Here is a 27,085-nt window from a genome sequence, read left to right on the forward strand (position 1 = left end):
GACTCAGCATCTGGGTGCCGCGACCCAGCCAGGCTCGGGGCGCTGTGGGGCTCGAGCCACGCGAACAAGAAGAATGGCTTTGACAGCAAAGTGGGTGACCCCAACGCGACCGCCGAGCACCCCGGTTTGCCGGTGGGGGAGGCGGGTGCCTCCACGGCCAAGGGGTGAATGCCGGCTCCGTGACTCTGCTCTGACCCCCCATTTGCTGAGTGGCAAGTGCCTCATTACAGTGCATAGTTAAAAATCAAGGAAGCGGTACAATAAATCTGAATTACAGTACATCTGAGCCATAAATACATTTTTTTTTAAGTATATACTTTTTTTTTCTCTTCTATTAAAAATTAGTTTATAATCCTGATTCTATTCACAATTAACAATTTCATCATCACACACTACGGACAAAAAAATGTTATGGTGAACACAGCTGCAACTCCGCGGCGGGAGCATGGGGGGGGGGGGGCACGGGGGGGGGGAGAGAGGGGCTGGGGGGGCTCCTAGGCTCACCCTAAAACAACCAGTCAGAAGCGGGGTGACTAACGTGTGGCAGTGAGACATCAACACCATGGGGACTCACAGACAGAAGCAGCTTTGTTCAATGTAAACATCGATCGGAAGGGACAGCAGTCTCTCTCTCTCGCGCGTGCGTGCTCTCGCTCTCTCTCGCTCTCTCTCGCTTTCCGTAGACTGAATAATTTCTTTGAAAACGTAAACATATTGGAAGTGCCTTGACTGAGGTATTGAGGTATTCCTCCAAGGTTAAGGCTGTTACCGATGCAGGCTTAGCTGGGCCTCCTGCAGCAAGCTGTCGAAATCCATGGTCTCGTACTTGCTTTTCACTGGAGCTGGGGAAGACTCCTCCGCGCTGCAATCTGGGAACGGCAGGGACACAAGGCAGCTGGGTCAGGGAGTGGGGAGGGAAACTGAGGCACGGAGGGACACCGCTCGCTCCTCCGCTACCGGCACGTTGCACCCCAGGACCACAAACTCCCCCATCCACCCCGGGAGCCAGCCGGGACTGAGTGGTGATGGAGAAAGGGAGCGGGGACGGTGCTGTCTCTCCCCAGTGGAAAGGAGCTGCTGGGCAGAGGGCCCGCAGCAGTGCCCAGCCCGGCATGTCACGCACCGCAGACACCCCTTCCCAGGTGAGCAAAAATCTCCCGGATCCAGCCGCATTCCGAGGCGCTGACACAGGGCCGTCCCTGCGGGAGCCGTGCCGGTCGTGGGGAGAGGGGGTGAGGCTGCGCAAACAGTGCCACCGCAAAGCCTGGGAAACTCAGCGAATGCCAGAAATAAGGCTGCCCGATTTAACAGCAGCTTAACCCTTTTTGGGTATGTATTCATCAATGAGCCATAAATGGCGCGGTTGCATTTCACCTCTGCCCGCGGGCTCCCCATCTCACCCTGTACCACTGCGAGCAGGATTTTAGGACAGAGCCGGGCTGTGCGCTAAGGGGGTGACTGCTGGCCTTGCAGCAACCTGCAGGTGAGGAGGACGGGGGAGGATGGGGTTTCTCCTGTGCCGGGGGGGCAGCTCTGACCCCCCTCCCCACAGCACTGCACAGCCACGTGCCAGCATCTTCATCACGGGGTGCCATCTGTTTTCTAGCTTCTTCGTGCCCAAAATGAGAGGCCCTGGGATTCATTTAGATGACCACTGGGCATTTGTGCCCACAACCAAAGCCAGAGGGATCGCTGCTCTGAGCAGAAGAGATATTATAAGGTCTTAAAAGATGAGGCAGTACTTGTGTCAGACTGGGTGTCTAGAGATAAGTCAAGAACTTAGGGCTTTATTTTCAGGGCCTTAGTCTTTGATGCACTAAGTAGGATACTGGAACCACTTCACCCCCTGCAGGGGGTGCAGAAATAAATGCGCGGACTTCATGAAACACCCGAAGATCACAGCAACGAGGGCTGAGCGGAGCCTGGGTCACATTTCTCTTCCAGGACTCGCATAGGGCTTCGCTCCCTGTCCCTGAGCCCGGGCTGCAGCCCTACCACCGCGGAGGGATGGGGTCCAGCGAGATACTGGCTAACACGGTCACTGGGTGAGGCAGGAGGTCTTGCAGAAGCCCATACAGCACAGAAAGCATTAATGCGACCACAGCACATTTCAGTGCTGTCATTTTGGCTCAAAAGTGCACATGCAGTGTGGTGAATCTGTCCTGCAAAGCAGCAAACCACCCAGATCACCTCTTGGGTAATGAGATGTTGCCGGCTGCTTTCTCTAACAACTAGGAAGGGACTTCTCTGCTGGAAAGGGTCCAGCGCTGGGTAGAAAGGCAGTGGAGACAGGATGGGCTGTGGTCAGCTGAGACCCATCAGCCCTGGTGTGTGATGCTACATTTTGCAGCCAACACACTCTGGGTCTTCACGCCAGTTGCTTTTCTTCTCTTTTCCCAAGCCATCTGACTGAGCTAAGAGCAGCTGCGTGAGCTGTAGGAGAGCTGGTGGGCTTTCCCTGTAGGCTCTAAAGAGGTTAGGATCCTTGCGTGACTAGGGTTCAGCAGTGCAACGTGCTTTTACGGCCCTGTGCTGATAAGCAGGATGCTTTGGAAAAAGCAGCTCCTGCTTTCTTACCCAGTTCAGCATATCTGGTCCAGAAGAAGTGCCCGAGGCCACCAGAGCTGAGCTGGAACGAAGGCTCATTCCTCTTCCTTAGCGAGGTGCCGTTCTTCAGAGATAAGGCGGCATGCTCTGAATACCGGTAGGTGATGAAGCCATATTTATCTCCCCTGAGCAACCAGAGAAAGAATTCAAGATGCAATGGGCCCCGCAGCCTAACATGGCTCTGCCCAGCACTGCAGCCCCGTCCCTCCATCCTGCATCCATCCATCTCACCAGCCCTCCATCCCGCTGCCCTCCATCCCGCTGTCCCTCCATCCCACCGGCCCTCCATCCCACCGGCCCTCCCATGCCTTTGGACCTGGGGACGCACCGCATCTCCTTGCCCCAAGCGCCGAGACCGTGGGCTCAGCTGACCAAGGGGCTTGGCAGGGCACAGAGCACTTCACCCCACCGGCACAACCACATCACTCGCACACGCACAGCTGGGTGCAGGGCGGACCCTGCACTGCCGGGCAGCACTGATGCTGCCGCAGGAGCGGGGTTGCCCGTAGCCACTGGAGCCCCAGACCGCGGCTTGCTCGCCACCCACCTGTTAGTCCTGGACAGGACCTGACACTCCACGATTTCACCAAACACTTCGAAGCGTTTCTTCAGTTCGCTGGAGCTCATGCTGCTGGAGAGGTTTCTGATATACACCACCCGGCCTTCCCCCTGGCAAAGCGAGAGAAAGGTCTCAGGCTCTGGTCGCCCCGTGCCCCTGTGCTGCTGACGGGCGCTGGAAATGCAGGGCTGCCGAGGAGCCCCCAGGAACCAGCGCTGGGAACCGGGCGATGCTGCCGCGGGCACAGCCTGACATCTCCCGGGTCTGGCTGTCTCTGCTCCGGCTAGCTCATGGATGTCACCCCTAGGCCACCACTGCTGCAGGGGACAGCCATATCCACGTCCCTTAGGATGGTGTTACGGCCAGGCTGAAGCAGCCACCCCTGCCTTCTTCGTGTTTAAATTTCTCCTGCATTCCTGCAGCTTTTTCAGCTTCCCAAGAATTGCTAGGGGTGAAATTCAATCGCATGGCAGGAAAAAAATGCCAGAGGCATGTGTGAGTGTGTGAGCACGCGCGCGTGTGTGTGTGTGTGTACAACAGTAGAGGGGACCAACAGTCAATTCCCCGCATGCCCACCACCCCACCCGGCGCCCACCCAAGGGCACACTCAGGGTTCCCGGTGCACGAGGCTGCCTCTCCAGCGGGACTGCATCCATAACAGCTGAGCAGCTTCAGGGATTCCCCAGCTCACCCCGCTAATTGCCAATGCCACGTGCACTGAAGCACCAGCGTAGGATGCTCTGGGCATTTCTGCGCCAAGGACTCCATGTATTGCCAATCGCCGGTGGCTTCTGCTTCACATTAGGTTTCTCTCTCCCTCCTCCACCCCCATGTCCTTGTTTCACACTGGCCTCGCACCAAGGGATGCTGAAGCCAGGGCTAATGGGCTCTGCCGCTGCTTTTCCGGAGCGGGAGATGAACTAAGGGCTGGGGTTTGCTGTGTCCCAGTGCAGGGTCCCCGCTCACTTACGATGGCCTTTTCCCGTCTCTTCTCCAGCTGGCCCCGGTGCCCGCTCCCACCCTGACACTGCTCGCCGTTCTCACACCTGGGAAGCGAGGGAGAGGAGGTCAGCCGGGGAATGGGGCAGGGGATCCGGCAGGGAAAGCTTCGAACATCAAAGAGAAGCTGGGGCACGTGGTGTCTGCAGCAACGGGTGGGTGCTCAGAAGCACCAGCAGCCGAGGAGACAAAGGGGTCTGGAAACACTGGGAAGGACACTGGGAAGTCCTTTCCAACAGATGCCAGGGGGGGTCCCAGTTGACGCTCGCCCCTTCCCACGCACGGCTCCGGCCTCTGCCCATGCCCCATCGCCCCCAGCACGATGGAAATCCCTGGCTGCTTCCCCCACTACTGCTTTCTCTGGCCATGGATGATGTTTTCATCAGCTGCTGATGCAGTGCCAATTATTTCAATGGTTTTTCTTTCATTAATTGTCATCTTTGTTACTTGGTCTAGGAGACCAGAGCGCGCCGAGGCTGCCTCGCACCGGGGCAAAAACACAGGGTGCAAGAACCGCCCCAGGTGCCCTCCCCGTACTGCCCCCTGTACCTGAAGGTCCGTCTGCTTGCGGGCGATCGGGACCGGCAGCATGAAGACCCCGAGCTGGACCTGCTTCGGGAACAGTAATGCAAACTGGTCCTGGAAAGGTGGTTTCTCCGCAGGCACAGCTTGGTGTCGCCGTGCTCCTCCTCCTCCTCTTCCTCCTCCTCCTCCTCCTCCACGGGGGAGCCGCTTTCACTGCAGCTGTCTTCAAAGACAGTGTCGTACTCAGGGGTCTTGCAGAAGACCATGTCCTCGTCATCGAGAGCACTGTCCAGAAAGCCAAAGTGCTTCGTTAAGCTGGCTCTGATCTCCTGGTCTCTCAGCTGCTTGACGCCATCCTTCCACAGCATCTCGCCGCCCGCCTCCTTGCCACCGAGGTCCAGCCCCTGGTAGTGGGCGGCCGGGACCCTCCTCTTGTGCTCCGTCTCCACCTGGCTCGGGGGATCCCACGACTTGAGCACCTTCCTCTGCAGGGTGGCCTCGGGCTTCAGCACCTGGCAGTAGTCGTGGTCCCCAAAGGAGCGGGAGAAGGGCCGCTTGAGCATGCCCTGCTGCTCGGGGAGCACGGGGCGCCCGGCAGCGCGGCTCAGGTGGGCGAAGAGCTCTGTCCTCTCGGGGTGCTTCTTGGGGGCTTTCCGGGAGGCTGCCGCATCCCCTGCGCCCCCAGGGCTGGGGGCTGTCCCGTCGTCCTTCCCCGGCTCCTGGGGGATGTCTGGCTTGTACAGGTCCTCCTCGGCAGGCTTGTATGGTGGAGTGGTGGGCGGCGTGAGACCTGAACCCCCCCGAACAAAGGGCAGGAGTCAGCTCTGTCCCCGCCATCCTGCCCCGTCCCACCCTGGCACCTGAGCTGCAGCAGGCGATGCAAGGGAGGGAGGCTGCTCGGCCTCCGCAGCCTCAGCCATCCAGTGGCACTGGGGGAAAAAGGACGCCTGATCCCAGAAGGGACCAGAGAACTCTCCCTTCCCTCCTGGCTCATGCAAGGGCCCCCTGAACTGCCCCCCCATCCCAAACGTGTCCCCCCAGCACTGCCACCTCTGAAGGATGCAGCTTGCAAGCTGCTGCCGGTGCTGGGATGCGGAGGCGGCGCACGGGAAGTCCCCTGCATTTGCGGTGCAAAGGGGGGGCTCCCGGCCGGGGGATGATTGGATATTAGGAGAAATTTCTTCACTGAAAGGGTTCTCAAGCATTGGAACAGGCTGCCCAGGGAAGTGGTTGAGTCATCATCCCTGGAGATATTTAAAAGACGTGTAGATGTGGTGCTGAGGGACATGGTTTAATGGTACCTTGTCAGTGCTGGCTTAACGGTTGGACTTGATGATCTTAATGGTCTCTTCCAGCCAAAACGATTCTAGATTTTATGATTCTATGAATATGTCCGCTCGGCTGGGCTTGGCTGGAGCTGGCAACGCCAGGCTGAATTTAAGGCAAATTTGCCCCCTCCCAGGGAGGATTTTTGCAAAATTAAAAAATTTAAAGTCTGTCCTACCTGCCGTCCCACACAGCTCCACGGTCAGCATCGGCTCAAAGTTCCTCTTCCCAAAGGTCGGGTCACTGGAGAAAGGGAGAAAATAAGGAGAGAGAAGGTGTTTAGGTGAACCACAGTCCCCAAAAACCCAAAAAGAATCTGAGAAAACGCCACCTACAAGCGAGCCCTCCCGCCACGGCTAGTGCCTGACACAGCAACCCCACGGAGGGGTGCGAGGGGCGGTGGGGCGAGCAGCGAGCCCTCCCCGTCCCAGCCAGAGCTGTGGGGCACGTTGCCCCTGGCACGCAGAAACGCCTTGCCCTTGGCGCGGGGCTCTCCGAGCTCCTTGCAGCCGAGCGAGGGCCGCGGCTCCCCACAGCCCCGTGCCCGGCTGCGCGGCTCCCTGTCTGCCCAGCGAAAGCAGCTTCGCTTGCTCGCTGCGGATGCACCCCCAGCCCGAAAAAAACGAGGCGGCTTTCCAGCCCCGGCGCGGTTCGTTCAGCCCCGTGCGCACTTACGTTTGTGCCAAGGACAGCGTGAGACACCTGGGTGTTTCTGAAAGGCAGGGAGAGAAGCAGGGTTACCAGCGGAGCTGTGCTCCCTCCAGCGCCCGCGGTGCTCCCAGTGGGAGCCGGGACCCCTCTGCCCGCCCTGGCCTGGCGGGGGGCCGGGGACCGTGGGCTCTGCCTGCCTGCGGGGCGGCAGCGTCTGTGAGACAGCTAACACCGCCAGGGTTGAGCCTTTCGTGCTCACCAAGCGCTTGCAGATAGCTGCGATTTTGGGGCACCGGTGCAGCTGAACCCCGGTGCCCAGGCACAGGGTGAGCCTGCGGGGAAGAGGGACCCGGAGGGATGGGGCAGCCCGGTCCCTGATGGAGTAGTGCTACACCGACTCCTTCATCTCCTTATCAGGATGGGGAACCTGAGGCAGGAGGCCCCCATGGATTGAAACAGCACCCCAAAAACAGAACAGGGCCCCAACTCCCACTGCCAGCCGGCACGTGGGTCAGGGCTCAGCTGTGCCCGGGGCTGCTCACAGCTTCGCTGCCGGCGGCGTGCCCGGTGCCTGGCCAGCAGCGCTCGCCCGCGGCAGGGACGGCACGGGCAGTGCGGGTGCACCGGGGAGGGGTGAGCAGAGCGACAGCCCCCGGCCCCCCTCACCTGCTTGCTCCAGGAGGGCACAACGCCGGCTTTCAGCCCTGTCGCCCGTCTCGCCGTCCCCTGGGGAGCCCAGGGAGAGGGGCTGGGGCTCTGCCAGCCCTGCCGAGTTCCTGCCGTCTCCTTCCTCGGTGCCTCCCACCTCCACTTCGGCTGCGGGCTCTTCAACAGAGAAGCCCTCCAGCCCCGGGCACGGTGCGGGCTCTCTGCAGGCCAGGGCATCCCGGGGGCCGTGGCTGCCCCCTGCCTCCTGGGGGACGGAGGGCTCAGGGGGCGGCTCGTCGAGGAAGGAGAGCCAGTGGCCGAGCTCGGGGTTGAGTCTCTTGGACCGGCGGACAGCATAAACGGTGCTCTCCTGCTTGCGGGCCACCTTCCCCGTGGCTATGCCCGGGGCGCCCGCGTGCTTCCCAGCATCGTCCTCAAAGCCACCCGGCTCCTGCGATGCCTCCGCCTCGGCCACGAGGCTCTGCCGCAGCTCACCCTTCTCCAGTGCTGTTTTGGCTCTGGATGTGCAGGTCCCACCAGCGTCCTCCCTGTCCTGGGCCGGTGGCACAGGGGAGTGAGAGCCGGGTGGCCGGGCCAGGGCGGCGTACACGGGCTTGCCCAGGCGGTATGGCTTGCTCACGTCGCACAGCAGGTCCCGTGCCAGCAGCTCCTTCAGAATGGAGAAGGATGCTCCAGGTTTCTTGCAGCCCCCGGCTGCCTGCCAGGCGCAGCCCGGCCGGCTCTGGGCGCTGCCGGGGGGTCCCGGCTGTGCGGGGCAGTCCGGTTTGGCTCTCTTGAAGGGGCTGCTGCAGGGCTGGGGTTTGGCATCAGCGGCATCCCGGGCGGGCAGCTTGCGCGGCGGCAGGCAGTAGGTGTGCATGTAGCGGATGAGCTCCACCACCGAGTGCATCTCCCCCGCGCAGGAAAACTGGCTGCTGGAGCCATCCTCCGCCGAGGAGGGGGGGGTCACCAAGTCGCCGGAGCTCAGCGAGTCCTCGCTGGAGTCGCTGTCGTCCTCGTGATGGGCGCAGTTGCCTGGGGACGGGTGGTGGTGGCTGCTGGGGCACTCCTCGGGCGGCCGGGGGGCTTTGGTCTGGGGGCAGGGGGCGGTGGAGGTGAGGTGCCGGTGCAGCTCAGTGCAGCTGCGGCTCTGCGCCTGCGGGACGCTTGCCCTCCTGTCCCGGGGACCCTCCACCTATGGAGAGGGGAGAGGAGAAAGTCAGCCCCGAACCCTGCAGCCACGACCTGACGCAAGTACCAGACATGGGGGGAGAAGCCCCCCGGGCTAACAGAGTCGTCCCGCATCCTCCAGTTCCCCGGTCCTGGCCCACCAGCATCCCAGCCTGCCTGGGGGTCAGCCCTGTGCCTCAGGGGGTTTCCACGTGGGGCCAGCAGCCCAAGCGCTGCCCCTCCAGCAGCCGGCACGCAATGATGCTCCTTCTCCCCAGGTGGGATTTGCTGCTCTTCCCGGGCAATCTAATTTGCCAGGCCTAATGCACCACACAATTACCATTAGCCAAGTAGAAAAATCTATGATGGCAACTTCGGCTGGGTTTCAGAAGATTAGCTTAAGCGATGGGGTCAGCTCTGCAGCGCTGCATGCAGCTCTCCCCGGCCGATGGCTCCCGGCATGGGCTGTGAGTGAGTGGGGAGGGGGGCGAGGGGGCGGCCAGGGAGCACGGGGGAGGTCTCACAAACCAGCACTCAGGGAAGCTGGGAGACGCCTGACCACACTGGGTCCAAATGAGACGGAGACGTTCCTCAGCCCAGCACGAAGCCTGAAGTTTTTGCTGAGCCCGGACCGCAGCCCCTGAGCAGACAGAGACGGGAACGCCGTGTGCTGCTCTGCCGGTGGTGACGGTCCCTGCCTGTCCCCAGCCCCTCTCCCCATGCTCCCAGACACCGTCCTTCGGCGACCGCCTTTAGGACGGTTCGCGCGAGGTCAGTGCTGGGATGGGCTCGAGCTCTGCCTGCCGAGCAAGTACCTTTGTGCAGGGCCGTGCGGGTCGGGACTTAGGGGTGCCCGTGCACCGGGCGCTGCCGTCCCGCTGAGCCTCGCAGCTCGGAGGCACGTGCGATGGAGAGAGCAGCAACTTCTTCAGCTGCAAAGAGAAGCGGCAAGAAAAGGAGTCGGCATCGCAGCGAGGGCAGGAGAAAGCGCCGGTGGGGCTGCAGCCCCTCGGCTCGCGCCTGCGCACAACCATTGCTGAGCATCCCACCCAAAAATGGGGGAGGGAAAATAAAAAGGCAGGGAGGCATTTCCCACCTCCCCGCGGCTGTGGGGATGGGGGTCAGGGGTGTCTCCACAGCATTCGCCCGTGGCCCCAGGGAGTCCCAAGCAGGTCGGTGTGGTGGGGACATGAGGGAATTTACTTTCCGGGGGCATCCCCGCTCCCATCAGACACACAGGAGCTGTGGCACCCAAACTTCCCACTCCATCAATTCTGCCCTGAAGTGGCAGAGACTTTACAGTGGCACGAGTGACAGGTTTGGACAGCTCGCTCGCGTCGCCGTGCAAGGCTCATTTAGCTGAAGCATCCGGCGAGGGCCTCGACTCATTAATGAGCTTTCAAGGCGTTTTGCAGATGCAAGCCCCTGTGGGACCTGTTGAGGATCTTCCCCAAACACGCTCTGTTGAGCCCACGGGCGGTGGGAGTGGGGTTTTCCCGGGGTTATCCACAGTGCCGCCACTTCTGATGGCAAGGTTAGGGTCAGCGTAACGTTTTTCTTCTACTCAAAATCATTTTTGGGTTAGGGGGAAAAAAACCCCGAACCCCACACCCGGCAACAACATTTCCTATTCCACCCGTGTCGCGCTAACAACCGAAGGCGACAACAGCTCATGAGCAAGACGACTGCGTAGGCACCGGGGGGACTGCATGGAGGGGACAGATCTGGGGCTGCCGTGCTGGCCAGTGGGCACGGAGCCCCCGGGCGGGCACAGGGGGTTTTAAGGGGTAATATAGAAATTAGGGGTGCCCGGGTCAGGGTCTGCCGGGAAACATCAATTCGGGGCACCCACAGCTTTAGGCGTGCAGCTCCCGTTGGTGGAAGCAACCAGCGCCTTCCCCCCCCCCCCCACCCCTGCAACGTATACATCCTATATATACACATACATATGGTGTGTGATATATACCCCCCCGCGCAGGGCGTGGGCGGTGGAAATGCACGCTCTCACCACTGGATGTCACTGCTCCCCGCCATGGCCCCGGCTTTTGGGGATACCCCGGGGCCAGGCTGGGGGTCCCTGGGGGGAACCGTGAGCCCCAGGAGGGAGCAGGCTGGGTGCCCCTGTCCCAGGGGACCTCCCGGGGATGGCGGGGGGTTGCAGCAAATGCTGCCAGTTAGTCCGGGCCAGGAGCCGGAGGGGGGCTGGAGCCCCAATATTGCAAGGGACCAAGAGGGATGCTCCAGTCACCAAATCTGTAGGGACTGGAGGCCACAGAGCCCCTGAGGGGGTTGTGGCAGAAGGCATGGGGGGGGTCAAACCCTCCTGCTGAAAACTGAGTGTGTGGGCTGTCTGACGCTCCAGCCAAGCCCCCTCCATCCCTCCTGCGAGAGCTGCGGGGAGCTCGGCCCCGAGGCAGAGCCGGGTGGGAGCAGCCACCGTTGCCCATGGGCACGGGGCTGGGATGCGCTAGGGAGACCCCCGGGCAGCCCCACATCCGTGCGTCCGATTAAAAGCAGGTGTGGGTCTTGCCAAAGCAGCCCCCACCCCTTTGACACCCGCCCCCACCCCCTTCATATATATATTTGTATACACACAGCTTGATCCCGTGAGGATGGTGATGGAGGTGACAGCAATGATGCAGAACATGTATACGTATACAATACAAGTATATGCTTTGGTATTGACGGTTAAAGAGAGTTTTAAGCCTAGAATGAAAAAATTCAGACCTTTGCTTCCTATCATACCCATGCAGCCGGCTTATCAGGGGCTCATCCAAATCCACCTTAAACAGTAGGAAGTGGGTTCTTACTAGAGACAGCTCATCAAACTCGGGGGCCGGGGGTGGCCCCCCCTTGACCGGGGCGGTGGGTTTGGGGGAGGGGGCAGGCGAGGTGTAGGCATGGTTGAGCGTGTCCCCCTCTTCCATAGTTCGGAAGGCAGCCAGGCCCACGTCATCTCCCTGTATATCATCCAATGTCTCGGTGAGGGCTGCCAGCAGCGCTTCGTTCTCGCTGTCTATTATCTGAAAGGAGCAGGCAGAGAAGAGGGGGGCGGTTAGGCTGGGCAGAGGGACTGGCGGATGCTGGGCAGAGGGCAAGAGAAGCTGGTGGTGCCACACCAGCACCCACACTTCCCCATGATCCCGCAGGGAACCCGGGAGAGCTTTTCCCCAGCACGGCTCTGGGATGGGATCAGGAGGAGAGAGAGCCAGCTGGAAAAGGAGCACCAGTCTGTCCCCCCGTGCCCCCAGTGGGAATATAATGAATCAGAGCATCTTCTCTCCCCACAGTCGCCTCCACCCCACCATGAGACAAACAGCAGCAGATAAAGGATCTGCGATTAAAAAGCTCCTTGGCCAAATCCTCCTGACTCTGGGCTGCAAATCCCCCCCGGCACCCACAGCCCCCTGCCCTCTGCAAGGCTGGGGAGGCCCGAGAGGGCACGGCCGGTTATTCGCAGCTCTCCTGATGGGGAAGGCAAAGAAAACACGGAGATCCCCAAGCCCAGCCCAGGGCTGCCCAGGGGACAAGAGGGCACAGCCCCCGGGAGGGCACAGCCCCCGGGAGGGCACAGGGGAGGCTCAGCCTGGGCTGCACCGCTGGCCAGACACCACAGCCTGCAACAAGCAGGAGGGCTTTTCTTTTCACTAAAAGCCCCCCAAACGCAGGCACTTCCAGCTCGACAGGGTTTCTCACCTTCATGCATAAAGCCGGCTGTGCCCAGCGCTCTGCAAGGGACCCTATCGACAGAGCACGGCCCCCAGAATGAGATGGGCCTTCTATTACTGCCCACCCAATCTATTTTTTCCAGCGAATGGCATGATTTGGGGATGCTGACGGGAGATTTGCGAGTGTCTGGGGCTGTGCTGGGGCCATGCTGAGCCAGGCAGAGCCACGGGCTGCTCCTGCCTCCTCCCTGCCCATCCCAAGAGGATGCAAAAGTTGAGGAATGGCCAGAGCGAGCCAGGAGTTCCTTCTTTTTGGTCCTCCTCCATCATATTCTGAATGTAAACCATGTCCAACAAGAAGCAGGCTACCATCAGCTATAAAATTAGCACAGGGGTAAATCCAGGCTCGCCAGGAGGACTGTTGACTGCACACAGCCTTCTGTGTTTCTCTCATCTTGTTTGAAAATTAAATATCTTTTGTTCCATGCCCTAACCTTGCTCGCAGTTACTAGAGCAGGCTCCAGGGAAAGGCAGCAGGATGCTCCATTTTTGGCTCCGTTTCTTTTCCTCCTGTTATTGGCACGAGACCACTGTGCATACAAGTTCAGTGGGATACATTTCATCATACTCCACTGCTCCTAATGGGCCTGTCTTTTGCATTTCTTTTCTGTTTATCTTTTCCCCAGGAAGTTCAGCGGAAAATATGCATCTCGTGATGAAGGTCCCTCAGCTGGACTGGACCATTTTCAAGCACAGCATCAGCATAGCATAAAAGTCAGAGGGTTGTTATTGCGGCCAGGTTCGAAAATATTGGGGCTTTTTATATTTTTCCCTCCTTGCTTAAATACAAATACTCCTCCCTCCCAAAATGTAACCCAGAGTTGGTGACTAGCAGGCACCTTGTCGCAGCCTCCTTGTGCGAGGGGGTAAGGGTGCTGCCTGGGTGCTGCTCAGGAGGGCACAGTGTCCCCAACCCCCAAGGACAAGGCACATCCAGGGCATGGCATGAGCTTTGGGCAAGGCGAGTGGGCTGCCCAGCCTGCTCTGTGCCTGGTCCCCGGGCATCCTCCACAGCTCCCTGCCTCCAACCTGCCTGTGCTGTGCTGGCAGCCCTGCCCTGGCGCCGCAGCTCCACGAGATGCTCGGCTCTTCTGCAAGGAGAGGCAAAAACAGTGCTGCGGGACAAGGACCAGCCCTGCCTGTGCTCGGGAGCATCCTCTGCCCTGGCAGAGGTCCTGGGTGCCGGCACACTGATGAGTCCATCCCAGCACAAAGGCGAGGAGAGAAACCAGCTGCCCTCTGCCAGAGGGACCCCAGCCCCAAATACAGGGAGGATGCCAGGGCTGGAGAGCTGGAGGAAGGGGCTGCTTTCTGCGCCTGGCATTTCCCATCTACCTGCCCCATGCCACAGCCCTGAGACCCCCACGCTGCCGCCCCGGCACACCCTGCCATCCCCGGAGTCGAACGGGATGTGCTGCGTGCCAGCTGTAATTCCCTTTTAATGATACATCACAGGAGGGTTGGCTCAGCAGCCCTCCTCTGCTCAGCCACCTCCTCATTAGCCTTACTCCGCTTGCTCCATTTAGAGCCGGCACGCAAATTAATGGGGCGATAATCAGCTGGGGAGGAGCTATTAATAGTTCCGTGTGTCCCCTTCTTCCTCCCTCCTTCTCCCCCTCCCCAGCCCTCCCCCTGCCTCCATCCGCACGTCCCCTGTGCCAGGGGGTACCTGGAGGAGCTCGGAGTCGTCGGTGCTGTACTGGCTGGAGTCGGTCTCCGAGTGCTCCCCGCACCACTGCAGCTCGCTGAAGCAGCCGGCCGAGTCGAAGTCGCTGGCATCCAGCTGGGACAAATCAATCTCGGGGAAGTCGGAGTAGAGGTGCTCCTCGCCAGACACCTCATACTGGGGAGGAAAGAGAAAGGAGGTGAGCCCGCCACCACGCCAGAGGGGCAGGCAGCGACAGGCAGCAGCGACAGGCAGCAGCAACCACCAGCGGAGACGGCCGGTGTCCCCGCCTGCTGTCGCCGGTCTCCCTGCATGCTGTCGCCTCCGCTTGAGCCCATTACTCAGACCCTCTTTCGAATAAGCTTTGGTAAGCGGCTCCAGGAGCAATTACATGGCAGTGCAGAGCGCGGAGAGCACCTCTTCACGGCGCATCTTGCAAAGCGGTTTGCACGGCCTGGCACTGGCACTGCTGGTTACTGAAAGCCGTCTGGCAACTGCCACCAACCCACCCCCACCCTTGCGTCCCGCGCCACGGCAGGTGTCAAAACAGCAGCATCTGCATGGGAAGAGCCTCATCTCCAACGGCGAGCGGAAGTTCAGGGCACAGTGCAGCCACCCGGACCGTGGCAAAGCAGCTGGTGGTGCTCTTAGGGGAAACTGAGGCCACTCCTGCCTTTGGTGCCCTAAGGGTGACATGCAGGGTCACCCAACTGCCCTGGGGATCAGCGACAACAGAGGGAGGCAGGAGACTTGGGCACACACGAGACAGCAACGCACGGGGCCAGGATCCGGTGGGCAGCCTCATGCCTGGTCACTGTGGCTGCCCTCTACCCTGTCCCCGTCCCCACCACATGGCACTGAACCGCTCAGGACAGTCCCTCCGGGGAAGCTGCACGCCCGGCATGTCCCAAGGCACCGCCAAGGCAATACAGGCCCCGCTCCCCGCATGGCACGTGCAGGATGAGAAAAACAGCATGGAAACGAATCGATGTCCAGGTGCACATGGAGCAATGCAAGCTCCAGGAACTGGGCTAAAAATCTTCATTTAAGCCCAGGAAGGAGCTGGGACATGCCCAGCTTCTTGCCTGGCTCCCAGACGCTGCCTGGCCACAAAGCCCCGAGGCTGCATGCAGCACTGGTGGGACGGAGGGCTGCCACCAGCATGGCCCTGCCTGCACCGCCACGCTCTGCCTGCACTGCCGCTCGCTGCCTGCACCGAGCCCTGGGGTCGAGCTCGGTTTTGCCCCCGATGTCCAGGTTCAAACGCGGAGGGGAAAGGTCTGGTGTGACTCCTCCCGGTATTGGCTGCCCGGGGGGAGTTTTCTGGTGATGAGGGAAGCAAGTTTATTTACAGAGCAAACGGATTTTGGAGCAGGCAAACATCTGAGCACGTGAGAGAGGCTGCAGGGGCAGGAGAACATGGGGGCCACCCCTCCTGAAATGCCCTAGAAGGGTGTCCTCCAACACTCAATGGGAAGGAAAATGGATTTCAAACCGAGCTTCAGGAATGCAGGAATGGAAAAGACAGTGTTTCTCTTTATTTTCCTTTTCTCTTTTTTTTTTTTTTTAAGCGGGATTACTGATTGTGTTCCCATAGGCTGAGGAGCCTGTGTGCCATGCTCCCCACCAGGTCTAGGACACCTTATGCCACACCAAAGGACACCCCTGGGCACACACACACACTCCCATTTTGCATTTCTCACCCGCTTTCCACACCGTCCTGTCCCAGGGGCGGTAGAAGAAAGGGTGAGCGGTTTGCAGGATGCAGCAAGGGTAGGGGAGAGCGGCTTCATGGCCCAACAGCGAGCCAGTGCCATGTCCTGGCAAGGGCCTGCCAGCCTGGCCGTGCCCATGGCCACGGCGGAGCTGGGGGCTGCGGGGAGCTGCTGACGCTGCCCCAGTCCCGCCGGCGCAGGCAGAGCACTGTGGGGGTCTGGGGATGCTCTCCCCAGCGTCCCCCCTCCACCCTGCCGCTGGGGGGAGGTGTATCAGGTAGACATCAACGAGCGCGGTGCCACCAAGTACATCAGGTACAAAAAAAAGTCTATGCAAACCCCTGAACAGGTCCGGGAGCCGAATACTCCTCGTGGCCGCCCCAAAGCTGAGGCTCTTCAAACGTGCCCTGCAAAAACCTTTGCTCCCCGGGTGGTCAGAGCCCATGTAGCGGGTCAAGGGTCCCCGTCCTCATCACTGCCAGCTCCGGGGGACACAGATGTTACCTTTCCCCTAGCTCTCCTGTCCCCTCTGCTCAGGGGCATCCTGGGCTGCGCTGGGATCAGATGTCCTTTGGCCTTTGAGATCTGTCCCTTACCTGCTGCGGCTTGTCCCTGCTTTCCTGCCACCACCCTTGTGCCTGCTCCAGAAAAAGTCTTGCAACAACTTTGGCTCCCCCTTCTCCCCAAATCTTCCCATGGGAACACAGGCAAAGGCTTTTATTTTTAGAAAAGCCATACGTACATATATATAAGTGTGTCTCTGTGTGTGCGTTCAATTAAAAATAGCAAAGCAGTCAAATTCTCCTGCTCCTTTTGATATGCCACAAGGGAAAAGATCCTGGTGCTGAGATCACAAGGAGCAGCTGACACCAGTGCTCGGGATGTCTTTTGATCAACTCCACAGATGTGACATGTCCCCATTGGCAACAGGGCTGGGTAAAAATAAACTCCTGCAATCTAATGCTGCTGAGCTGCCCTCTCTGGGCACCCCGGAGGCAGGAGTGCCCCGGCACTGCCACGCTGTGTACAGCCATCCCGAGACAGTGGTTGGCAGCGGATGCTCCCGGGTTCCCGGCTAGCACAGGTCAGGAGAGCCCGAAAATTCAGCTCTGCCTGCGTCGGTCCCCCTCCTCCTCGGAAAAGGTGGGGAGAGCCTTTGCTCAGTGCGGCCGCCCACACGGGCACTCGTCAGGGCATCCCAACGTGAAGCCGCGGCTCCAGCCAGCCCCCTCTGCTAGAAAGGGTCATTTAACCGCCCCAGCCACTGAGGCCTTGAGTCTCTGGAGAGAATCCATCACTTCAAGCACCGCTAGCGCAGCGCTGAGCGCGGAGCCCCTCTGGGCTGGCCGCAGGGGTGGGGGTGGCAGCGGTGATGGGGATGCTGCCTGCGGGCACCGGACCTCAGCTGCTCTGACTTTCCCTTTTCCCACCCTTTGCATTTCCTGCTGCCTTGGGAGAGGAGTGAACTTTTGTTCTAATTTTACTCGGGAGTTTGTAGGAAGATCAGCCATGGGTTCTTGGTGTGCAGCCAGCAAACACCCATGGAGACGTGCTCAAAAATTTGGAGGCATCCTCCAGCCCAGACACCTGGCCCGCGCGCGCTGCAGCGTGGCCGCGACCGGAAAGCTGCCGGCAGCTCATCGCGACGTGTCTGATGAATCCCAGCTCCAGGGAAGAGGGATGCCCAGGCAGCTACGTGGGTGGCCCCGTGCCACAGTCCTACATCCTTTGGGGGAGCAGGAGCCCAAGCCGGGGCATCCCTTCCAGCAGCAGGAGCGCCCTGCGGCAGCGCTGCATGGGCAGCTGCACCCAAAAACCAAACGTAAAAGGTAGAGGGCATTCGGGGGAATGGCCTCCGCTCAGAGGTATCCTCCTCGGCTTTCTTTAAAGCATGAACCAACTGACCTCAGCCCTAGCAGGAACGCAATCGCAATTACGGGACAAAGCGGCTGCTGATATTCGCTTGCGTGTTGCAAGGAGCATTAACGTATTCATTCATTTACGGCTGAGCTCGGTCGGCCCTTCCCCGCCGCGAGGGGTTTAGAACGTCAATGGTGGGAGCAGGGGTTGCCCCGGGAGGCTGGCAGCCACCCTCGCGCCGAGGGTTTGTGCTCGTTTCGTGGCCCTGCCGAGGCTGGCCACATCCAGCAGCAGCCGTGCTCTGCATGCCCGGGGACAGCCAGGGGAGCAGGAGGGCTCTGCGCCCGCCATGGCCGCACCACCCGCTGCCAGCACCACCGTCCACGTCTGCCACAGCGGAGCTGGCAACAGCGAGAAAGCAGAAGGGACAGTCTCCAAACCAGCAAAGATATCCAGAGGTCACCTCGCCAACTCTCCCGTCCCGAGGAGCTGCACCTAAATGTTTCCAGACCAGCACCAGTGGGGACTCTCCCTAAGCGCTGTGGGTGAGGGGGGTCCGGCCACCCCCCCCAGCCTGCGCTGTGCCTTCTCCTGGGAACCCCACGTGAGCAAATTGGCCTGAGAGCTTCTGGTGGCTCCTTGGTCAGCATCCCTTTGTCTCCCGGGGCTGCGAATGGAAGAGCTCCTGGGTGCTCTGGGGACTGCACCCAACAGGGCACCCGCTGCTCCGGCTCCCTGTCCCTTTGCAAAGCCCCCGATCTTTGGCCTTCCCAGGACAGTGGCAAGGTGGAGTGGGACAAGGAGCTGGCATGGGGGTTAGCTCCATCTCCCTGCCTGATCGTGAGGGTGGCCAACAAGGGCAACCGTCTCTAGTGTCCCCAACAGCTCTGGGCTGGACCAGCAGAGAGTGAGGGCAGCCACCGGCTGGAGCCACATCCAAGGGTGCCCCGTTGGGCACATCTCAGTGCTGGTGTCTGATGTTGTGGGGACAGCAGGTGGGGCATTTCCCTTTTCAAGTCTTTGTCCTGCTTTGGAGCAGCATTAACTCTGGTGTGGGAGCAAGCGAGGTCTTATCTCTGCAGAGACATGAGGTTCATCTCCAGTCCCAACTCTAATTCAAATATTGGATTAACGAGACAGGAAACGTTTTCCCTTTTTTCAGAGTCAACTCGGGCTCCTCAGACTAAACCCCCCCTGGTCAGCGGGGCCGGAAAGGTCGCTGGGGCCAGGCTGCAGGCTCCCGGGGGGCAGCCATCCCAGCGAGTCCACCAAGAGCAGACCTTGGCTCTCTCTTGTGTAGCCAGCTTGCCCGGGGACCCGGCAGTGCACGGCGTTCCTGCCCGCCAGCCTGGAAACAGGCACCTGCCACCCACAGTTCAGCAGCCCTCAGGCAAATGCTGATGCTTTGGGGTTTTGCCTTCCCTGCATCAAGCCTGGGGAAGAAGCAAAGGGGCAATGGACACCGTCCTGGAGGAACGGCGGCCCTGCTGCCAGGCAATAGCAGCCTAAAGCAGGGCAAGCGAGATTGCTCAGCCGGGCATCGCCTGCGGTGCTCAACTGGCTCCGAAGGGCCGGGGACGGGGCAGTGACCGTGACAAAGGGACCTGCAGGTCCTCTCCTCTGTCACGCCCCTGACAACAGCACCGGTAGAAATTTCCCTTATCTGCAAAACCCCTGGGTGCAGCCCCTTGAAGTTGTGGCCAAGTCCTTTGCAGCGAGGCTGCGAGCGCGCCGGGCGATGGCACACGCATTGTGCTCATGCTTAGTGAGGCTGCAAAAGTTTCAGCTTCTGAAGTCTGCCGGCGTGAAAGCCCAGCGCCTTCGCGGGGACTTAATCCTGTTTAAGCCTGGGAGGCCAGATTTGCACCGCCGCCTGCATACACGGCCCCAGGATGCTTTGCAATTGCCTTGTCACTCACGTGCCGCTGTGCTGTGCGGGAAAAAGGAAGGAAAGTGGCAGCTCCTCGGAGGGGCCGAAGGAACCGGCCAGGAACAGGCAGCCCATCTCCTCACGGAGGAGCCGAAGCGGTGACTCAACTCCTCCCTCCCCACAGCCGAGTGCCTAAACCAAAGCATTAAGGGATAAATATACATCCACACACGCTGGAGACAGAGCCCCAAATTAGCCAGTAGTGTTTAGGCTGGGACCCAAACCAGCAGAAGGTGAGAAATGCCGAGAACACGAAGTGCAGGCTCCCGCCAGCCCTCCCTGGGCGGCACGGGCAGCGCCGGCCCCCGGTGCCCGCATCGGTGGCCGGCTGGGGAGTTTCCCCCTCCTTGCCCTCATCCCAGGTTCGTCTTTAAAAAGGAAAGAAAATCCTTGGGGCAGGGGTTTTGGAGAGAGCCGTCTGGGCTTATCAGGGAAATCCGTAATTACAGACTGCTTGAAACGGGATTACAGCCGTGCAGGGAGACGGGCACCGCGCGGCTGCTTCACCGGGATGAACTCTCCCCCCGGGGCAGGCGGCAGCGGGGCGGACGGTGCAGTGGTGGGCACGGCAGCCCACCCCGCTGCCCGCTTCGGGCAGGTGGGACCCCCACTCGGGCCGGCAGGGACAGGCGCTTGCAGACCCCCAGCACCCCGCCGGGCCGCCGCAGCACCCGAGCGGGGAGGCGATGGGGGCACGCAGCCACCACGACCCACACCGGGGCCAAACCCAGCCCCGTCCGCCCCCAGGGTCACCTTGCTGACCCCACGGCGCCCACCCAGAGGACGTGGTCCCTTGGGGGGGGAGAAGCTGGGTGCTGCCAGCCCCTTATCATCCCCATGGTCATCCCAGATCCCTCCCAGTGCCCCCAACCCAGAGGGACCTGTGTGGGGCGGGCAGCCCCGCTCCGGTGCCAGGGAGGAGGGCAGAGGTGGGGACGGAGGAGAGAGCTATAAATAAGTGTAAATACAGCAAGGAGGCACCTGGCCAGAGCTGTGAAGGTCACCGGAGCGTGTGCCAGCAGATAAGCACCCCCCCTCCCCACTGGCATTTGACAAAATGTCACTGTGAATGAGGGAGAGGCGGTGTCGGGTCGTGCCTTGGCCCGGCCGCCCCTTGCCACCCCCAGATATTTATAGCCCGAGAGCCCCAAAGCGGAGGGCGAGCGGTCCCCTCCTCGGGAGGCAGCGGAGGCAGAGGGGGACCCTGCCCGCAAACACACCGAGGCGACGCGGCGGAGGGAGGCACAAGGAGGGCAGAGGCAGGGCTGCGCGGCAGCAGGCTGCAGCTCCTCAATTTTGGGGGTGAGGGGGGAAAAGGAGCGGCGAAATCTCCCAGGCTCCTGGGTCTGCACGGAGGCGGGCGACACCATTTTCACCACTCGGTCGTTTTTTAATTTGCACTAATCTGTTCTAACGATTCAGCCCAGCCAGCAAGCGGCAAAAACCAGCACTAGCATTTAGAGCCCGGACAAAATAAATAGCAGGTTGAGCCTTTCTTCCACTCAGGCTGCTCAAAAACAACTGCACCTTGTCCGCGCTGTTGCGGCACGTGGGACTCGCCGCGGCAGTGCCGGGCCCCACGCCGGCCACCCTGCACCGGCACGCGTGGAGCAGCCGCCATCCCGCCGCAGCCCGAGAAGCGCAGAGCGGGCAAGGGGGGGGGGGGATGGGGGATGGGGGCACGGGCAGCACCATGCACCCGTCCCAGCGGCACCAGCGCGGTGCCAGGCTCTGAGCCGCAGCCCCAGCGTGAACGCCGTCTCGCTCGCTGACTTTTGTCTTACATTAGAAGGGTGTAATTAAGATCAACCATGAGATGCCAGTAATAGGAAATATTAAACATTAACTGCAAACAATAAACATGAACTTGCCAGGATATCTTTGATATGGAGAAAAGATGGAAGAAATTGCACTAAACTATCCCTGAGTCACAGGATAGAAAAAAGGAGCCTGAGATACTGGTAATAATGCCCTGAATAAACAACACTCTGCTAGAACACTTTAAACAAAGGTGTGTCGGGTTTAAGAAGAAGGGCAGCAGCAAAGTATATCACAGGTTACGGAGCTGCATGTTCATACTATACTCGGCAGCCGTTTATTTAGGCTCCAATTTACAGAGTCCACTTTATTTCTGCCTGAGCTGGGGGATGGGCCAGTCCAGGGCTGCAGGAGCCCACAGCCCCACACAGAGCCCAGAGCACGTCCCCGCTGCTGGCACCCTCTGGCACCGCCGAGCACTCGGCGAGGGCAGAAAAGGAGAACCCACGGTTGTTTTGCCTTGTGCAAGGAGAGGGGGCAGCAGGTAGACGCTGCGAGGAACGGGCCGTTCCCAAAGAGGGACGCTCCTCTCTCAACACCAGCTAATGGAAAGAGCACCCGCCGACTGCGGCTGCTGCCAAGCGCCGTGCCGTGCTGGCCGCTGCCATTGCCATGTCCCCAGGATACGGTCTGCCAGGCTGTCCGGGCAGTGCCAGCACGCCCGGGCACACACAGCATGCTGATAACAGTGTCTCAAATCGCACCAGAAGTATGACAGCTTTATCCTGCGCTCCTCCAGCCAAACAGCAGCACCCCATGCCAACCCTGCCAGTGGCCAGCCCGGCAAACGCCACCCGCCGCCCGCTGATCCCGGCTCAGCAGATGCCAGCACCCCCAAATATGCATGTGCCAGCGGCTGCTGCCAGCCTTGCCCCAGACGAGGGCACCGACGGATGCTCCTGCAGGCAGTGGGGCTGGCACTGCTCGACAGCATCAGCCAGCCAGGGCACAGAGCTGGTCCTCAACCCTGCTGCTGGTTTCTAAGAAATTCCTTGTTATCTGCCCCCAAACCAAAGGCAGGACCAACAGACAGCAACCGGCGTGTGCTTGAACTGGGTACAAAGCCCAGCGGGAATTGAAATGTCCCCTCAGCTCGGGTGGTCTCCAGCCCTGCCGTGCGATCCGCTGGCTGCCGTGGGAGAGAGGCACAGGCGGGAGCAGGCTGGTGGTGTGCTCCAGCACGATGCTCACCTCCTCGCCGCAGCATTTCCCCGGCGAGGCAGCACAGCCTGCATGGCGCAAGGACGGAGCGAGAGGTGGCACAAGCCCTGCAGCCTCGAGCGGCTCTGCACGGAGGATGCCCAGCGGGAGAAGGAGCAGCGGGTGCCAGGGTTGAGACCAGCAGGGCATTGAGACCCCAAAACTCTTGGGACTGCTTCCACTTGCAGACCCAACGCTGTGGCCCCACGAGACAGACTGGGGAGCCCCGGGAGCGGGGGTGCCCCCGAGCTCCAGCCAGGCCAGCGGCACAGGGGGGCCAGGATGCGCTGTGGGAGGGGGCAAGTGCCTGACTCACCGAGGAGCTGACTATTAGCCAGCTCTGCTGGTCACAAAAATTCCCCGCAATGGCAACTCCCTCCTTTTGAAAGGAAAAGATGAGGGGGCGATTATTTTCAGACCTTCCTCTTCTGATGGCCTGGCAGCCAGCAGCCACGTGATGGCTGTGGGCAGAGAGACGCCAGCGAGGTGGCTCCCCCGGGGTTGGGGTGGCTGCAGGGGCCGGAGGAGAAGCAGCCCTGCCCCTGCCCTGCTCCGGCCACCGGCTCCTTTGGAGGTTTGGTCACCAGCCCACAGGCTGGTGGCGCTCCACGAGGCCCTTTCTGTTTGGAGGGTATTGCAAACGTCCTCCCATGGCGCAGACCTTCCCAGCTAACACCAGTTCAGCTCCACGGGCACTATTCATCCTGGCACCGGCAGCTCTTCACCCCTCTCAGCTGGCTGCAAGAGCAAATCCCTGCCAGGAGGCAGCGAGCAACTGTCCCTGCAGCTCCCCACGCTATGAGTGAGGTTGAACCTGCAGTAGCACAAGGAGGGAAGCGGGGAGCGTGGTAGACATCACCATGTCGCGCCACGTTGGGTTCCAGCTCCAGCTCCAGAGCTGCCCAGGCGAGCCCGACCTCAGCCATGCTCCCTCCCTGCAGCCACAGCCTCGGGATCTTCCACACGGTGGTGTGCTCGGGAAGCTCCCCTTGCCTTTGCCAGGAGCCACAGCCACAGCCTGCGGTCCCCCGGGAATCTCTGAACTACTAGGGGCTGGCACAGGCAACGTGGGGAAGCCGGGAGGCTTTTGGGGTCCGCGGGCCGGCGGCAGGGAGCGAGCGTGCTGGCAGTTGCACTGGAGCCACTCGCCCCACGGTGCCACCAGCTCTGGGGTTGCTGCCTTGAGGCTGTGAAATGACAGGGGAGGGGAGACCAGCTCGGCGTGAACTATCATTACTGAAATAGCCTCCTCCCCTGGCTCGGGACACCAAACAAGGGGCTTTCTGGGTGGCAGCTAGCGGGAGGCAGCGGCTCGGCACACAGCCTGGCTCTGCCGCGCTCGCCGGGGGGGCTGTAACTCCCAGCGCATTCTGGCACTCGGTGTCAGCAGATCCACGGCCGTGAAACGGGAGCTGAGGTTAAAGCCGGCCCAAATCCTGTCCCTTTAGATACACGTCTGAGGAGCGGGTGGAGAGAACCTGCTGACTGCCAGACACCACAGCGGAGGGTTATCCATCTGCCAGGTCTGTGCCCATCATCTGCAGGATGCTCTTCACCTTCCCAAGTCACAGGCACCTTTCCAGACCTCACTGATGCTCCTGTGCAGAGCAGGGACTGTCCAGGCAGCCTGTGCTCAGCCAGGAGCACTCCCAGTGCCTTTTGCCAGGGAGGTGGCAGGCAAGGGAGGGAGGAAAGCGTGTCTCCTGCCTGCCTGCCTGCCTGCCTGCCTGCCTGCAGGTTTTGTACCGAAGCTCAGAGAGGTGTGAAGGCATTTCCCCACCACAGAAGACAGTGCGGTCCACCGCACTGCCCGGTGTTGCCCGCGCTGCCGGCAGCAGAGCACCCTCTTAGTGCTAATCAGGACGAGGCGGGAGACGGGGAAGGTTCAAGCTGGGGTTAAGAAGGCGCAAGGAGGATCTTCCCGCATTAGCCTGACCTCCCAGCGGGTCCAGCCCCGATGCTCTGCTGCCACAGGCACGCTCCAGTGCCGTGCCGTGCCCTGCCGGGGTTCAGGGCACCATCACCAAATCCAACCCACTGTGACCATCAACGGACCCTTCCTCCCACCAGACACTGGCTGCGCTGGCTGTCCTGCCCGGGGGGTTTGGGGAAACCCCCACTGTGCCCACCTCCCATGCGAAAAATGAAGTTTTCAGCTGGAGGCGCGAAGCCTCAAAGGATGAAAAACACTGTGGAAAGGGCAAAACTGCTCAGATCTGTCCGTACCCTCCTGCCAGGCCTGTCCATGCGTGCCCAGGCCCATATCCCAGCGGGAATGGAAGTGCCAGCCCTGCCCAGCCCTCCCTCCTGGCCACCCCTCGCTGCATGGCCCTGCTGCACGGGAATGGGCAGCGCTGCCCGCGCCAGCTCCTGCCTGCTGCCCTGACAGGGCCCTGCCTGGCACCCCATGCCGTGGCCATGCTGCCTGCACCTCACTGCTCCCCATCACCAGTGTCCCCTGCGAGAGCAAGGAGAGTGGTCCCCCCCACCCCTTCTGCTGAATCGGGGGCTCCCTTCCCTCCCTCCCCCCTACTGGTTGGGCCCACCAACCGGGCACTGCCGTCTCCCTGATTAAATTATTGCCCATTTTCTGCGCAGCGCCTGGAGGTGTCCTGGCTGGAGGAGATGCGTCACCACCCGGCGTGGTCACCGCTTGGCTCCGCTCTGGCACGACTCTGCCCGCGCTCCCCGGGAAAGCTGGCGAGGGGGGGGCAGGAGAGCCTGGCATTGGTGGGCACGCACGACACGAGCGCTGCTGCCTCCTGGGCTCGCCCAGGGAGGGCTGTGCCAGCCCCAGCACCCCAAAACTGCAGAGAGCTGGCACGGCTGCATCGTCCCCTTCAGTGATTCAAACCACCTGAAAATGTGGTGGGGAAGAGGGATGCTGGACAGCTGGGTGTTGTCCAGGCGGGCACCATCAGCGCTAGGAAATCACCAGGGTTAACTGACCAACGGTATTGATACTATTCCAATTATTGCAGTGGGGAAACTGAGGCACGGGAAGGTGACATGAGAGCAGGTTACAGCGGGTCCCGTGACCACAGGCTGTGTACACAGCTCACGGGGTGGATGGTGGAGGTGTGATCCACCAGGGCCGCCGGCGCCCGTTGCACTTTCACTAGCGCAACCTGTTTGGCCTGGGGATTTCCCAGTGCTCCCACAACCGTCACGGGGCTTTGCTGTGCCTGGGTCCGCACCGGAGCGCTGCCGGTGTCCTGGGAAGAGGTGTGTGTCCCAGCCAGGCCACCTGCCCCTGGGGACACGGGGCTGGGGCTCTGTCCCTGCTTTTTGGCTCTGCAGCGAGCATTTTTGGGAGCCGCAGCCTGGAGCCAACCCAGCTGCTCCTCTGAGCTTTGCCTCGTGTCGGGACCGGGCGCTCCTGTCTCCCCCTCCCCACAAACAACTGACTCACCCCGGAAAGAAACTGCTCCGAGATCTCCAGATAGAAAAATCCCTCCGAGGGCAAAACTCTCCTGCAGGAGCACATGCAAACCCGGGCGATCACCCACATGTACAATGCTTCGCCCTATTCCAAATTCCCCCCCTGCGAGGGCCCACACCTTTCCCCTCCCCAAACCCCCAGCCCGACAGCTCCGGCGGGGCGCAGGGGAGCTGCCCCCCCTCGGTGGGGTCTGGCCACCCCCGGGGGCTGGGACCCCTCCTTCCTCTCCCCCAAACCAGTAGGGGTGAAGCCCACAAACGTGACTTTCTAGGCTTAAATGAGACCCTTTCACCCGCTCCGTGTCCTGTGCCAGTTCCCTCACAACCCTGCCCTGAGCCTGCCTGCTCCCAAGCCATGTGTTCCACCCCCTCACCCCCCCATTTTTGACCCCAGCTAATCCAGGGATCGACCTAAAGCCAGAGACCCCGGGGCAGGCTGGCTTGGAATCCAGATTTCAAATCTGGATCCGACAGCCCGGTGCCCAAGAACTGGTCTGACCCTGCATCTCCCTCTGGGTCGGGAGCATCAGAACAGGGGGTCCTCTCCGGTGCGCGGGAGGCCACCTCTCGCCTGGCAGCACCATGTCCCAGCCGGGCCCGAATCCCAGCGCCAGGCCTGCAGGGGTTAAGGCTCCTGCTTGGTGTGCCACCTTCATACACTCTGAATGGTCCCAGCGCCTGGCAGCAGCTCCCCAGTCATGTGAGCAGCTCCAGTCACCGGCCCCACCACCACCTCTGCGCCTCCCTCTTATCCCATCCGTCCCCCCGCTCCACGGAGGCCATCCCTCCGTCTCTCTCGGCTGCCTCTGCCCCCCCGAGTGGGGGGCTGCCCGGTGGGACTGTGGCCAGCTGTCCTCGGGCAGTGTCACGGCGGAGGGGAGGGCCGCGGCTCCAGCCGGGCAGGGGCAGGGAGGGAGGGCAGCGAAGCCCCATGGCTGCCCTCAGCATGGCGCTGGCGGGGGAGCCCTGCCCGGCCCACACACACTGAGCCCACAGGTGAAGTTGGCTTCACAACCCCCACCACCACCACCGCCGCCAGAGGAGAACAAGCCACCCCTGCACCTCCGAGCCGCCGGCGGCGCGGGCACGGCGGGCACGGCGGGCACGGCACGCAGCAAGCAAAGCCCTCGGCCTCTCCATCCAGCGCTCCTCTGGCAGCGCCGTTTCCAACCGTGGGCGACGGCGTGGAGCTGCGCGTCCCCAGACCCGGCTGAGCCGCGCTGGGTTATGCAAACCGCAACG

At 61.3% G+C, this 27,085-nt stretch overlaps 1 protein-coding gene across 1 annotated transcript in view; it reads right to left on the reverse strand.

Moving 5' to 3' along the window:
* Window positions 1–528: 528 nt before the first annotated feature.
* Window positions 529–27,085, reverse strand: part of PPARGC1B (PPARG coactivator 1 beta) — a 49,506-nt gene continuing 22,949 nt past the window's right edge. The window contains exons 2-12 of the mRNA XM_082489678.1: window positions 13,883–14,056; window positions 11,296–11,508; window positions 9,301–9,417; window positions 7,334–8,510; window positions 6,692–6,728; window positions 6,195–6,259; window positions 4,715–5,480; window positions 4,137–4,212; window positions 3,155–3,276; window positions 2,578–2,732; window positions 529–869 (exon numbers count right to left, since the gene is read on the reverse strand). Coding sequence (XP_082345804.1) covers window positions 766–869; window positions 2,578–2,732; window positions 3,155–3,276; window positions 4,137–4,212; window positions 4,715–5,480; window positions 6,195–6,259; window positions 6,692–6,728; window positions 7,334–8,510; window positions 9,301–9,417; window positions 11,296–11,508; window positions 13,883–14,056 — 3,006 coding nt within the window. The 3' untranslated portion in view covers window positions 529–765. The remainder of the gene's footprint in view (window positions 870–2,577; window positions 2,733–3,154; window positions 3,277–4,136; window positions 4,213–4,714; window positions 5,481–6,194; window positions 6,260–6,691; window positions 6,729–7,333; window positions 8,511–9,300; window positions 9,418–11,295; window positions 11,509–13,882; window positions 14,057–27,085) is intronic.

This window comes from Vanellus vanellus (assembly GCF_965231255.1).
Source record: "Vanellus vanellus genome assembly, chromosome: 13".
NCBI lineage: Eukaryota > Metazoa > Chordata > Aves > Charadriiformes > Charadriidae > Vanellus > Vanellus vanellus.